Source organism: Pteropus medius, unplaced genomic scaffold (assembly GCF_902729225.1).
Source record: "Pteropus medius unplaced genomic scaffold, Ma_sr-lr_union100, whole genome shotgun sequence".
NCBI lineage: Eukaryota > Metazoa > Chordata > Mammalia > Chiroptera > Pteropodidae > Pteropus > Pteropus medius.
The window spans coordinates 178352-192243 of NW_024349803.1; the positions used below are offsets into that span (position 1 = coordinate 178352).

At 56.2% G+C, this 13892-nt stretch overlaps 1 protein-coding gene across 8 annotated transcripts in view; it reads right to left on the minus strand.

Moving 5' to 3' along the window:
- Nucleotides 1-3211: 3211 nt before the first annotated feature.
- Nucleotides 3212-13892, minus strand: part of ADGRB2 (adhesion G protein-coupled receptor B2) — a 36686-nt gene continuing 26005 nt past the window's right edge. The window contains exons 17-30 of one of the 8 annotated variants that reach the window (XM_039836878.1): nt 13698-13800; nt 12848-12998; nt 12583-12652; nt 12096-12162; nt 11859-11944; nt 11458-11556; nt 9232-9403; nt 8804-8899; nt 8391-8430; nt 7139-7758; nt 4693-4728; nt 4265-4363; nt 4109-4165; nt 3212-3704 (exon numbers count right to left, since the gene is read on the minus strand). In XM_039836878.1, coding sequence (XP_039692812.1) covers nt 3519-3704; nt 4109-4165; nt 4265-4363; nt 4693-4728; nt 7139-7758; nt 8391-8430; nt 8804-8899; nt 9232-9403; nt 11458-11556; nt 11859-11944; nt 12096-12162; nt 12583-12652; nt 12848-12998; nt 13698-13800 — 1882 coding nt within the window. In that variant the 3' untranslated portion in view covers nt 3212-3518. The remainder of the gene's footprint in view (nt 3705-4108; nt 4166-4264; nt 4364-4692; nt 4729-7138; nt 7759-8390; nt 8431-8803; nt 8900-9231; nt 9404-11457; nt 11557-11858; nt 11945-12095; nt 12163-12582; nt 12653-12847; nt 12999-13697; nt 13801-13892) is intronic. The other 7 variants (XM_039836873.1, XM_039836872.1, XM_039836875.1 and 4 more) reach the window with 7 other exon arrangements.

Here is a 13892-nt window from a genome sequence, read left to right on the forward strand (position 1 = left end):
TAGACCATGGACTGTGGCTCCACTGGGGCGTGAACCCAGGACCTTCTGTGTGTAAAGCAAATGTGCTAACCGCTACACTATGGAACCACGTCCTGTATTATTTTTTTTTATTAGATGTTCTCCGGGGTCTGATCTTATGCAGGAAGGGCCAGACTACTCACCCATAACCCTGCCACAATCTGGAAGCCAATAAAAAGCTGCAGCTGAGCTTGGGTGAGCCTCTCAGGCTGTTTCCTTATCTCTTGGGAGGGCAGCAGGTCCCTTTCAGCACCATGGACAGCACCCACGGCTGGCTTCCCCCTTGGGGGTTACAGGATATAACATAGAGAGGCCCAGGAGGGAATAACTAGGGGAGGGGTAGATACCACCTGCACAATGCCCCCTATGAGTAAGCTCACAGCATGTTCCAGATGCCCAGTGAGGAAGGCTGGGTGAAGGCTATCATTATCCCCATATTGCAGATAAGAAACTAATATTTAGAGAGATTTGTGCATTCCATCTGTTCAGTCAAGATCGGCTGATAACCTGCTCCCTGTGGAGCCCTCAGCTGAGTGCACAAACTGAACCAGGTCAACAAAGATGGTAGCAATTCTGCATGAGCAGAGTGATAGTAAGTGTATACCAGGCTGTGGGAGCCCAGTGAGTGCAGACTGCTGGGGCAGGGAGTTTAGGGACAGCTTCACAGAGGGGGGGCCACTTAGGCTAGATCTGGAAGAATGAAGGGGACTTTGCCAGTGTGAGCAGGAGGGAGTTCCAGGCAGGAGGAAGGGCATGTGCATAGTTGTGGAGGTGAGAGATGGGCCTGGAGAGGTGGGAAAGGGCCACACTACCAAGGGTCTTGCATTCTAGACTAATTCTAGGGTCCTTGGAAGGCTTCTAAGCAGGGCAGTGGCCTTGCCAGATTTGCTTTTTGGAAAGATCACACCTGGGCCAGGTGAACAAAGAACTGGAGACTGGAAGCAAAGAGAACAAGGACAATGAGGTAAGAAATTCAAGTCTAGGAAAGAAACAACAGATTGTTAGATATTAGCCCAAATGGAAGAGTTAATAGGCCTACAGTTAAGGAGACCCTATGTCAGGGTCCAGTGACCTGTCCAAGGTGACATGGCAAGTCAGTGTCTGAGAGAGTGGGGACTGAGGGCCAGAGTGAAGCACAGCCCTCAACACAGGAAAGCTCTGCCCCAACCATGAAAGTGGTGAGTCTCAACGTCCCCAGGAGCCCCTGCTACAGTTGTGGTGGCTATTTAAACAGAATCAACATGGTGAATGATAAACTTCCTCCTCAAACCAGATGCAAAGCAAGGAACTACAAGAGGGGAAAGGAATGCACTTTTCAGCTAGGCCCCACAGAGATCCTAGTGGAGGCCACTGGAGCCCAGTGCTGGGAAGGAAGGGGACAGGACACAGGCACTGAGAAGACTTCAGGTGGTGGCTCGGAGAAAGGCCAGGCCCAACACGTGGAGTGGGGTCTGCTGGCACAGGGTCAGAGACAGGGGCTTTGTTTGCACGAGCCTATCGCCCACTTCTGGGAACAGGCCCCCCTCTCTGAAGACCTACGACCTCTTCCCCTCCCCTTAGGTTCTCAAGGGGGCTGCCAATCATAGTGCCCCACCTCCTGCCTGGGGCCAAGCAGAGCCCTTCCTTGGGGGTTTTCTGATTGGAAATGGAGAGAAAGTTTCTTTCTCTCAAGGGGCAAAGCTGAGTGATGGGAATTGAGAGATGGAAGCCTGGTAGACCAAAGTGGGTGAGCAACCTTAAGGGATGGAACATCTGGCAGCACAATGGCCCTGGGTTCCATCACCCAACGCCCGCCACATGCCCGTGGCTGTCCTTGCTGCAGCCTGCAATTCTGGAATGAACAAAGTCCTCTTCTGCTTAAGCTGGCTGGTACTGGGATTCTGCCACTTCCCAGCCACAAGTCCCAGTATAGTCATTTACAAGCTGTGAGAGTTTGGGAAAGTCACGTCCCTCTCTGACCCTTCATTCCTCATCTGTAAAATGAGTCACAATACCTACTCCCAAAGACTCAAAGGTAGTGCTGCCTGAGTATTTTGCACACATAAGTTCTGGGGCTGCTCAAGGAGGCTCCTATAGCACCTAACCCCTCCCTCTGACATGTCAGCCATCCCCCAGAGATTGTCAGATTTCCAAGGGCTTGCACTTGTGCCTCAGAGTCCCTGGGGAGGAGCCCAGAGGTATCTATGTTGCTAAATGACCAGGCAAACGGCTGCATCTGTGGCCCCTGCTTCTGTTGCTGCCTGACCACAGAAGGGCCATGGTGCTTACTGTAAGGCGTTTCCACACACTGATCCTACACCCCCTCTTCTTGGGTGTCAAAGCTCCATTCGCTCAGATATGTAAAGCATATGCCCAAGCAATGAGTTTCCCACACTTGCCCTCTGGCACCAAGCCAGCCTGTCCCCTGCACCCCACACCCATCCTGAGCCCTTGAACCCGAGGCTCCACCACAACCCAGCTCCCTGACACTCCCCTGCAGCCATAAAGATCAGGTCCCTGGAAAGTGAGCTTAAGCTTCTTGTCCTGCCAGGGGGCATCGATAAAAGTGAGGTCCCAGCCCTGCCTCTGACTGTGGCCTTGAGCAAGTCCCTTCCATCCCTGGCCTCATTTTCCTTTCCACAAAATGGGCAACCTAAAATCTTCCAGCAAGGCTGTGGTGAGGGGTCAGGGGTCGTGTGTGTGAAGCTCCTAGCACAGAGCACAGCATGAGACCAAGTGCCAGGAGATAACAGCTGATGTTTAAAGAGCTTATTCTGTGCCAGGCACTCACTAAGTGCTTTAGCAATATTAATCTATTTTATCCTCTTAACAACCCTATGGGGCAAGTACTAGTACCATGCCCATTTCATAGATGGGGAAACTGACTTGACTTGGGCTCCAGACCAGGCAGTCTAGCCTCTGGGCTCTATTGAAGAGCAGCCATGACCATCACAGCCACTGGGGAAGGCCAACTGCAAGGGGCCCCACTCCACATTCCTGATCTGCTTACAGGGCAAGGAATGTGTCCAAAGTCACACAGGGATTCAAGGGCAAAGATGGGGTCAGAGCCCAGGCACCCCTCTCTCAGTCAGGGCTGGCCTGATCCCATCACACAATTAGATGAGATCAAGTGAGGTGAACCAAGGAGACAGAAGAACAAAGTTGGGGTCCCAGGACTGGGCCTTCACCTGGGAGAAGCAAAGAGCTCAGCAGCAAAATCCACAGAGTGAAGTTTATTCCCAACAAAGTTCCCCTCCCCCCTCCCCAGCCCGGGGCAGGGACAGACAGGCTGGGGCAAAGACGGGGCTCCAGTGGCTGAGGGGCCTCTGAGAAACGGGGAAGGGCCCTGGCCCCCCAGGCCACACTGTGTCTGGCTCCCCAAGCCTCGCTGAGTCCACTGCGCCTCCCTGCCCAGCCCTCGGGAGAGGGGAGGGGGCGCTGGCTCCTGGGTAGTTCCAAAGTGGAGTGTGAAAATAGAGAGATATATATATTTATATGCAGTGGGCAGTCCGGCGTGGCACTCACACCTCTGTCTGGAAGTCGCCATCTGGTGGCTCTGTGGGCTCCCAGGCTGCTGCCCGGTGCAGGGCCAGCCGTTCTCGGGGTTTGGGGGGCAGTGAGCCCAGCGTCATAGACTTGAAGGTGCTCCAGCTCTGATGTCGCCGCTGTTGGGACAAGCTGGGACGCTCCCCTGGACTGGGTTTCTCCTGTGGGGAGAAAGGGAAGGGTCCGTGAATATGGGCCAATACTCTCTTACCCATTGTACAGAAGAAACTGAGGCAGCTCAGAGGGGGCCAGTGATGCCCAGTTACCAAACAATCAGGTGCCAAAGTCAGGTTCAAATCCAGATTCACCTGGCTCCAGAGCTGGGCTCCTGACCCCTGTGCTCAAAGTGGCCCCCTGACACCACATCTCCTGTCTACCCACCCTCCTCATTGACGGGTGGAGTCCCCGTCAATGCTCCCCATCCCCGAGCAACTTCAGAACTGTTGCTTATGACGTGAGTAGGCCCTTGGTAAGGCAGGCTGAAGTTGCTCAGGCAGGATAGGTGAGTGGGGAGGATTGAGTCCCTCAGAGCCCCCTCACCCCCACCCAGCCCAGGAAGACTTACGCTGGATATGCTCCACTCGGCCGCCCCACCCGAGGACACACTCCACCGCTTCTCCCTCTGTAATGGGGGCCATGGGTCAGGGTCTGACCCCAGGGGCCACTGCACCAGGTCAGGCCTTGAGCTTTAGGCAGGGGCAGCCATAGGAGGAGGCCTCACCTTGGCCGTGGACTGGCTGTGGTAGCGGTCAAAAGTGTGGAATTTCTGGTTGAGCTCATGGTAGAGTTCTGAGTGCCGTTTCCGGGTGTGCATCACCTTCTGGGAGCCACAGGGCATCAGAGGAGGTGCTACCCACTGCGGCAGCTCCATAAACCAGCCACCCACTGAGGGCACTCGGCATCCTGGGTCCCCATATCCCTGCTCGCTGCTGGGCCCTCTGGGACAAGACCTGGCTCTCTTCATGGGTGAGGCTTCAGGCTTGGGCAGGGAGGGGATGTTGGGAGGTTCCCACAGAAACCACAGGCTCGTGGAGTCAAGCTCTGTCTGTAATGGGACTTGGGCTAATTTTAGGAGTAGACCCTCCAGGGACAAACGGCCCTCCAACCCCCTGGCCAACACATACACACACACATAAACACAGCACTTACCTCAAAGTCCAGGTCTGAATACCGTAACTTCTTTCGCTGGGAAGAAGCAAGGAGACAGTGAAGGAGAAGAAAGATTTTTACCACGTGCAAGGGTAAAAAGAGTGTCACAGACTGGAAACCTGATACCCCAGGGCTTGCTCACTGCACCTTTCCTCAGCCCAGGGCCAGGAGCTTGAAATCCTTAAAGGGCAGCCCCTGGGGCTGTAGAAACAGGGGCTGAGGCCTGGGGGATGAGGTGAGGCACTACCCCGCCACAGGCCTGCAGCCACATTCCCTGCTGCCCCTGCAATATACACATATGCCGGAGACGCTCACAGAGAACACACACACACACACAGGCACATGCACACACATGCAACTGCGCAAGGGCCAAATGTCCCGATGCAGACATCCAACGTGGCAGGGACACGGATTCCCACATGGGATCACAGAGCAGATGCTTCTTCCTCTGTGCCCTGGATTCCAGCCTTTTGCCCCATCTCGCCTCTTTCTCATTGCCAGCCAAGGGCTCCCCTCTCCCTGGAACCCTCCACTTGTCCTGCAAACACAAGAACTCAGGTTTTCAGTCCTTCCTTTGATGCTGCCTTGCCCCTTTTCCTGACAAACCAGGCCCTGCCTCCCTGGCCTCCCCATCCCCTCACGCCTCTCCGGCCCTCACTTACCCAAGATCACCTCCAAGGCCCCAACAACCTACAGTGTCCAGTGCCACTCAAGGAGGAGGCCTAGAGTCTTGGAATGTTGGCACAGAGCACTCACGAGTCCAAGGCTGATTTTCCCAGATTACACTGGGGATATTGAGGTCCAGGGAGGAGAAGGCACTTGCCCCAAGGCCCTCAAGGATGATGCTAAAACTACCATCTAGATCTCCTAAGTCCCAGGCCCAGGAGACATGCTTGCCACCACTGGCCTTCACGACGCCACTCTCCTGGTCCTCCAACCTCCCTGCCTGCTCTTTCTCTACCAGCTACCCTGGCTTTCCCGACACTAGGCTCTGTACGCTCCGCCCTGGATCTTCTCCTGCCCTTCACCACACACGTGTCTTCCCTGTTTCTGGCCATCCCTTGCTTTCTGGAGGCAGCAGGACACCTCTCCCTGTCCCCTAATGCCCACAGGCACCACACACACAGCTGTGCTCAACTGAATAAATTCGGAATCCTCCACCACGAACCCACCCCTCCGCCTCCGCTCCATTGCAGTTGCCCACACCAGAACTATGGACGTCATCCTTGACCCCTCAAGACGCTGGCACATTTATTGCCACCTCCCACACAAGAAGCCCAAAGCTGGCCCTTCCTCAATGGTCCAATCATGAGCAGGTGTCCACAGCCCCAAACCTGCTGTGATGCCGAGCACACCCCCACCCCACAGTGCTGGTGTCGAGTTTTCAGTCTTTGTTATGCCTTCCTGTTTTTGCCATCTGCAACAGGAGCAGGCACCAAATGTTCAAGAAACATTTTGGGAGAAAAACTAAACTTCTAACCTTCTAGCTGCTAACTTAATTTCCTTAGTGCAGAGGATGGGGAACAGGTTTCCGAGGCCGAACATGAGCAGCCAACAGTGCCTGAGCTGTGACTCCTGCTGCTTTCCTTATCCACATTCCCCTTATCCCTCCAGCTAGAGTTCTGGAATGTTCTAGAATGTTTTAGAGTTCTACAGTGGGTCACTACCACCTGCTTATTCCCAGTGATTCTGTGCAAGGAGCAGGTCTGAGGAAGCCAGAGGGACGGAATACATCTACAGAAACTACACAGGCAGGGAAAGGGAGGGGCTGACATTTTCTCAGGAAGAGGAGGGTCAATTACCACAGGCCTATGGCCAGTGCCAAGGCTGATTTCAGGGATGGTAAGAGCAGCAATTCCCAATTACCTAGCACTTTCTACCTGCTCTACACTGAGATAAATGTTTTATATCACTCATTTAGGCCTCACGACTCTACAAAGAGGCTACACCGTTATTCTCACTTTACAATGAGGAAACTGAGGCTTGGAGATATTACGGTTAAGAGAGATTAACTGAGGCTCAGAGAGAGATTTTGCTCAGCGTCTAGTTCTGTGTAACTCGGAGGCCCAGGCTCTCAGCCCATAATGTCTCCTCCCTAACAATATAGCACATGGCCTGATCCACAGACCCCTTAAAAGAAGACCCATCCTAACCACTCACTCCAAAGTAGGCCCTAAAGTAAGTGTGAATGCATCGAGAAGGACACCCTCAGTACGTGAAGTCCAAGTGCCCTAGAGTTCAGAGAAGCCAGGATTCCCTTAGGGCTGCCATGGGCACAGAGGTTAGAAATGCACAACGTATACACTCCCAGCAACTCCGTACAAAGGTGCCATTCTGGGGATGCTGCTGGCTACCCCTCCCTGGCTGCTGCCTGGAACTTAGATACAGTCTCAGGCACATGGAGGTAGGCCCTCCCACCCCTGCCCTATGCCCTGTAGCCCCTCACCTCCAAGGAGCCCAACTTCATGGTGGAGCCGGGCACAGTGCGGGGCATGGTCCGGCTGCGCTCCCCCGGCTCGGGCACTTGGCGGGCACTGGGTGTTGGCGGTGGTGGTTGGAAGGTCATCCCATAGGGGTTCTGTAGAGACCCATAGGCAGGGCCCAGCCCCAGGCCCGAGTGGTCCACAGAGAGGAAGCTGGGGTAGGCTTCGGTGTGGGCCAGTGCCTTGGTGGCCCGTCGGGGGGTGCCCTCGGGCCGGGGTCTTGGGGGATCCTCGCCACCTCCGCCCCCACCGCCAGGCTGCAGGCTCAGAGTCCGTCGGGGCAGCACCATGTAGTCCCCCTCGGGGCCTGGCTCGGCTGGCCGCAGCCATGTGAGGTCCAGCTGCCGCAGGCTGCCCTCCCCACACATGTACACAGGGTTGGCCTCCTGGGGGGGCGGCGGCTCCCCTAGCCCTGGCGAGGCTGCCATGGGCATCAGGATATTCCCAGGCAGTGGTGAGAAGCTGAGGCTGCCCTCGGGACCCACGAGGCAGGACTTGGGCTCCTCATCCTCATCCAGGGACAGGCGGGACAGTGTGCCCGTGATGGTGGATGGGTTGCAAGTGCTGACCTCCTTGAACAGAACTGGGGGCAGGAGTGGGAGGGAGGTAAGTCCTGGGGAGGAGGAGCCCCCAGATGCCCTTGCCTGGGCTGGGCAGGTACCAAGCCCCTGGGGTCAGACAGAGGAGAAAACTGAGTGCTGGAGAGACGACCAGGTACTTGGTCCTCTCTCCCAAACCAGGGAGGCTAAGAAGACAACTGGCCCAGAGGCCCACAGCAAGGTAGGGCAAGGAGCAAAGCCAAAGCCCAGATCCCACAGGTCAGTTCCTGCTGCAGGTCCTGACCTCTGACCCCACAGCACTGAGAATGACCCCACAGCCCTCCTCCCCCACCCCTGGGCAGATCCTCCCCAGGAGACAGAATCGAAAAGAGATTCTGGTAAGAATCATGGAAATGATACAATACTATAAATCACTATGTGCCAAGCACCCTGCTAGGCACTTGTTATCTCCTATTTCATTTAAGGCTCAGAGTAATAAGCTGTTTGCCCAACGTCACACAGTGTGTTCACAGCCTTGAATCCACTAAGGGCCGTCTGACTCTAAAGTTAAACCCCACAGCCGGACCTCAATCAAGGCCTGCCATGATGGGGCTGGGGGCTCACCTTTCTAGCCCTTCCCTGGGGGCCATTCTCAGCTCTGCACAGGTAGACTCACCTGTCTGACAAGCCAGATCCACATCCTTTTCAAAGTCTGACTATAGGCAGAGAGGGACAGAGCGGGTGGGCAGAGAGAGGATCAATGTATCAGGGTGGGGGGTTCAGTCCCCTCCCTACCCACCCAGAGGTGCTACTCATGACACACTGTCCAACAGAGCCCAGAGGGGCCCCAGACGTGTCTACCCCAGCCCCACCTGACAGCGGGGGAAACTGAAGAGGGAAAGACTTGCTCAATGTCACCCAGTGGTCAGCAACTGAGCCTGAATCAAAATTGATCTTTGTTCTTTCCCCGCTCCCTGCATCCCCTCCACCCCGCCACCGTGGATAGGGAAAGTGAGGGGCCTGGAGCAGGGGAATGAGGTAGGGGCACACTCATAGCCCACTGTGCCCTGCCCAGGTCTCCTCACTCACCAGGATCTGCAGCTGCCCATTCTTACACGAGTCAGGAGAATCTTCACTCTCATCAGCCCTGCACACACCCATCTGACACTTCACCACATCCTGGACCTGGGGGCAACGGGTGTCTGCTGGCCTGGGGCCACCACAAGGCCCCTGGCCACAGGTAGCTGTGCTTCCCACCCCAGGCACCCAGGCGGGTACGGAAGGATAGAAATGCATCCAGCCTAGGGGAAGGTCAGAGGGGAGAAGTAGCCCCAGGAGACAAGGAGGCCAAAGCCAAGGCCCCCAGGCTCTCAGTTTCCACACCAAGGGCTGCCCAGCTTGGGGCCTGATCGGGGGCGGGGGGGGAGGCCTCAATCCTCGTGGTCTGCACAGTGGGGAGAAGTGAGAAGCCTGGCCTGGTGAGGTGGGTGCAAAAGGACAGGAGAGGCCCGCCCCACCTCTCGGCGCAGGAAGCAGTGCACGGCCGTGATGACAAAGCCTTGTGCAGAGTTGAAGACGGCGAAGAGCGCCTGGAAGAGGATGGAGCGGCGGTCTGTCATGGCCAGGACAGCAGACATCCAGGTGAGTGCCAGCAGGGGCAGCACCACGCAGGAGCTCCAGAGAGATGCCCTAAAGACAGCAGCAAAGGGTCCGTCAGGGTGACACTCCAGGAGACAGGGTGGGCTGAGCCCAGGCCTGTACTCAGCCTGGAGCCCTTAATCTGCCCAGGACTGGCAGGGTCCCAAACTCCAAGATCTCAGTAATGTCCCTAAGCAGAGAGGGGCTGAGGAGCCAGAGGCAGAAAAAGAGACTACGGACATAAAATGGAGAACTGTGGGGCCATAGCAGGGACCAGGAGAGGTGGGAGGGACAGACACACTGACACAGTGGGACTGAGCCAGAGCCAGAGGCAGCATCAGGAAACAGAGCCAGAGAAGGTGGAAAGAGACAGTGGGAGAGAAGAAGAGGAGGAAGACACATGTAGATGCTGTGATTTCCAGTCCCAATTTTCACAGAATCACAGACCTGGGCTGCATCCCCAGAGATTCTGGGAGAGGAGAAAAAGAAGGACAAAGAGATGACAGGCACAGTGAGAGAGAGGATGAGACAGGCAGAGACACACAGATAGAAAAATTAAATAGGCAGAGTACACAGAGGACATCACAGAACACAAATCTTTGGGGAAGAGACGGGGGCCAGGGCCGGTGCAGCAGAGGCTCATCCCCTTCAGTTCCCCAGGGAGGGGTCGCTAGGCCCTGGGCAGAAAGATCATAGCTGGGGCTGGGGGGAAAAGCCAGGATCAGGGCCAAACATGCAGATCCTCACCCCCTTGACAGGGGAGGACAGAGGGAAAAAGGCAGATGGGCCCTGCATCCAGGCACCAGTGCCAACCTGCCATCACTGGCTACAACCCACATGGGCCCAGGAGGGCAGTCTTGCCCTACTGGGCCAGGTTCCACACCCAACCCACTCTGCCTCATGAACACCGGGAGCAACTGCACGTGGGGGTATGGGGTGTACGCCTGGGTCAAGCAGAAGATAAGTAGGGGGCCAAGGCTTATCCTAGGAAAAGTGTTTGGGGGCTGTTCAGCCTGGCCGGGGGCGGGTACCGTGGTTTCCATAGCCCCTGGAGGCAAAGCCAAGGCTGAGAGGGCCTAATCACAGTCATGAGAGCTACCATTGATTAACCACCAATTCTCTGCCAGGCTCTACACTGAACTCTTTACATACATTAGTTCACATTGTGATCAAAACAACTCCAATAAACAGACATGGGGATTATTATCCCAATTTACAGATGAGGAAACTGGAGTGTGCCCAACTGGGCAGAGAGAGACTGAGCTGGGATGCAAACCCAGCTTGGCTGCCTCCAAAACCCAAGCTTTTAACTGCTAGTTCTGACAGACTGGGTCAGAAAGGCAGATGGCAGCAAGTGACAGTGAGCTTTCTACTCTGCAGAGGTTCCCAGAGATGGGGCCAGCCACTTCCAGAGGCAGTGAGCTCCTTGACCCTGGAGGTGTGTAAGATAAAGCTGGATCCCACTGGTCAGGAAGGCTGAGATTTATTTCTAGCTCTGGGTGGAGGTTGGGGCTGTGGCTGTTGTAGATTTGGGTATGGCCGAGATTTTAAGATTCTCAGATGCTGGGGACGGGGGTGTCTCAGTGACATAACTCTCTATCTCCAAGATTCTCTGTCCCCCAATTGGTTGAGATTCAATGCCTCTGAAATTCTAACTCTCAGATTCTATGACAGGTGATAAGACTATGATTCACATTCTAACATTCTTAGCTGCTGATTGTCTTAGCCTAAGATTCTATCATTCTAATTCTAAGGTTCTGTGGGCTCAAAAATTCTAAGGCCCTGAAATTCTGGGCCTCTGTAGGTTGGGGGTGTAAGGAGGGGCCTTCTGCTGTTCCTAGATGAAACATAAGCCAGCAGTGAGGGCAGGGGGAGGGAGCAAGGGGTGTGGGCACAGGAGCCCAGCATTTTCCAGAAAGCACAGACATCACTCGCAGTATCTTCTGCCACCTCAACGCCAAGCTCTTGAGAGTGTGTGACAGTTGGTGGGGCAGGGCACATTTTCCAGGGCACTAGGCTGATAGCCCTCCTCCCCCCACCAAGGGCACTACTTCCCATTCTTTTGCCCCTGCCCGCCCCCCTACCCCCCAGGGGGCACAACTAACATGGCGTTCCTGGCCGAGGCTGAGCTGAGCAGGGGGCTGGGGACCGCTCCACACGCTGAGCAGGGGAGGAGCAGGCTGGCCCAGAGGCACCGCTCCGACCTCGGGTGTGGCACAGACATGGGAGAAGGGGGAAACACATGGGAAGTGGGAGAAGAGAGGGCAACATGAGCCCCAGTTGGGTGGGAGGGGGAGGGCAGGTGAGAGAGAGAGAGGTGGGTTAGGGTGGGCGAGGGGCTGCAGCTGAGCACTCCGAGTGCCCACCTTGCCTTCAACCCTTAATGCACCAAGGTCAGCGAGCCCCAGTCAGTCGCATCTTAGAGCCCTGAGTCTCCAAGAGTGGCCGTAGCCCTCCCTCCCTATACCATTTCCCACAAGGCCAAGTCATAGAGACCCCCCCTTACCCGGCCCTCTGTTTCTTGGATTTGTCTGAGATGCCATCACGTGCCATAAGCTTGTTGAAGACGATGATTCCGATCAGCATATTCACCTGGGGGCCCAGTGGAGTAGGGTAAGGGAGACAGGGTCACCAGCTGCCCTCCTGGCAGGAAAAGTCCCAGGTGGGAGCTGGAGTGCAGGGAAAAGTAGACGCCCCCCTCCCAGGGGCCACACCCCTCCCAGGACACTGAAGGGGCACATACCAGGACAATGACGGCTGCAGGGCCCACAAAGGCATAGAGCAGGCCGCCCTCCAGGGAGAGCCAGCAGCTAGGGGAGTAGGGGAGAAGAGGAGTTATCAGACACCAAGCAGACTCCTCCCCACCCTCAAACACCCTCAGTGCCCTCTGGGCTGCCAGGCCACATCAGCAATGGGGCTGAGCCCCAGACAGCATTACAGCGAGTCACTGGCTCTTGCTGAGCCTCAGTTTCCCCTCTAACAAAAGCCAAGACCATTAGGTCCAGCCCCATGAGGATCAAACAAAGCTCATCCTTGAACTAAATGGTTCTTAGAGATTATCCAATCCCAGCTCATACTTTTACAGTAAGGGAAACTGAGGCTCAGCAAGAGAAGTGGAAGGATTTGCCCAAAGCCCGAAAGCAAGTGTAGGCCAGGCAAGCAGCCTGAGAAGGCCTGGGGCCCTAACAGGTCCGGTAACCCCCACTGCCCACCACGGGAGGCCCACGTACTAGCTGGATGTACCATATCCTTTGGTGCGGGTAAAGCCAACGGACACAGCCACCACCAAGGCAGGCAGACCTAAGGGAGAGGGGGGCGAAGGAGCCAAAGGGTTAGACAGCTGCCAGTCTTCAGGGTCCTCTCATCCTCCCAGACCCCCCAGACAGCCAAGCTGACCCCTGTGCTCACAAAGAGGGCCCAGGGCTGAAGCTGAGCCTGTCTTGCGGCCCCTGCCCCCCAGGCCCATTGGCAGAGTCCAGCACAGGCCCTGCTCACCCCAGCCCAGGCAGAGGAAGCGCTTGCGAACGAGGCGGGTACGCATCCGTCCAATGACAGCCAGGTAAGACTGCCAAGCCTCAGTGAGCACCCAGCAAAAGGAGGAGAGGAAGAAGAAGTGCAGGAAGGCGGCTGTCATGGTGCATACACCCTGCAGGGAGAGGGAAAAGGAGGGAGGAGCCCTGAGCAGCAGCCAGGGCGGGCGGGAGGCGCCAGGTTTCCCACGCTCTGCTGCTGGGCGCTGCCATGGCCGCCCACCCGAGCTCCGCCCCCCACAGAGCCCTGCCAGGCACCCCCATCTTCCTGCACCCACACACAGCACGACACAGGCCCAGTGACATGCACACAGCACTCAGCATCCGGGAGGCAGGCGGGCAGGCTGCCCACGCACCGACGGGGTTGGCAGGGACGTGGACAGACAGGAGCACCTGCCACATCATGGCCAGGAGGGCCCCATGCCTGGCACTCACAGTGCTGGCACTGTGCAGAGAAGGCTGAAGAGGCATAAGAAACAGCCAGAACAGGTCATCCACAGGCAGGTGGCACAGAGGCCTCACTCAGGCTCCTACACATCCGCAGACATGAGAAGGCCCCAGCTCCATAAATGCTACCCGCCCAACAGATGTGCACACAGGTGCTCAGCTCACGTACATGTTCACAGATGTATGCAGACATTCATGACTTGAGTACACACATCCCTCCTCTCCAATGCCTTCATGTATGCTCACACACAATTTCCCACACACACCCTCGCCCAACACATAGCTGGAGTGTATACAAACACACACGCACACCATCACCCTCTTCACCCCACTCTCATTCCCTGGCACCCCCATGAGCCTGCACCTGCCTTGCTCAGCACCCGCGACTGGCCCACGAGGATCAGGATATTGGACGCCAGGATGGAGAGGCAGAAATTGAGCAAGATGATGGAGCGTTCAGATTTAATAAACCTGAGGGGGCACAGTGGACAGAGACAGAGGAGCTGGCTGCGTTGCCCAACCTGGGGTGACTGGTCACCTCCTGCCCCGCCTTCCCAGTGTCC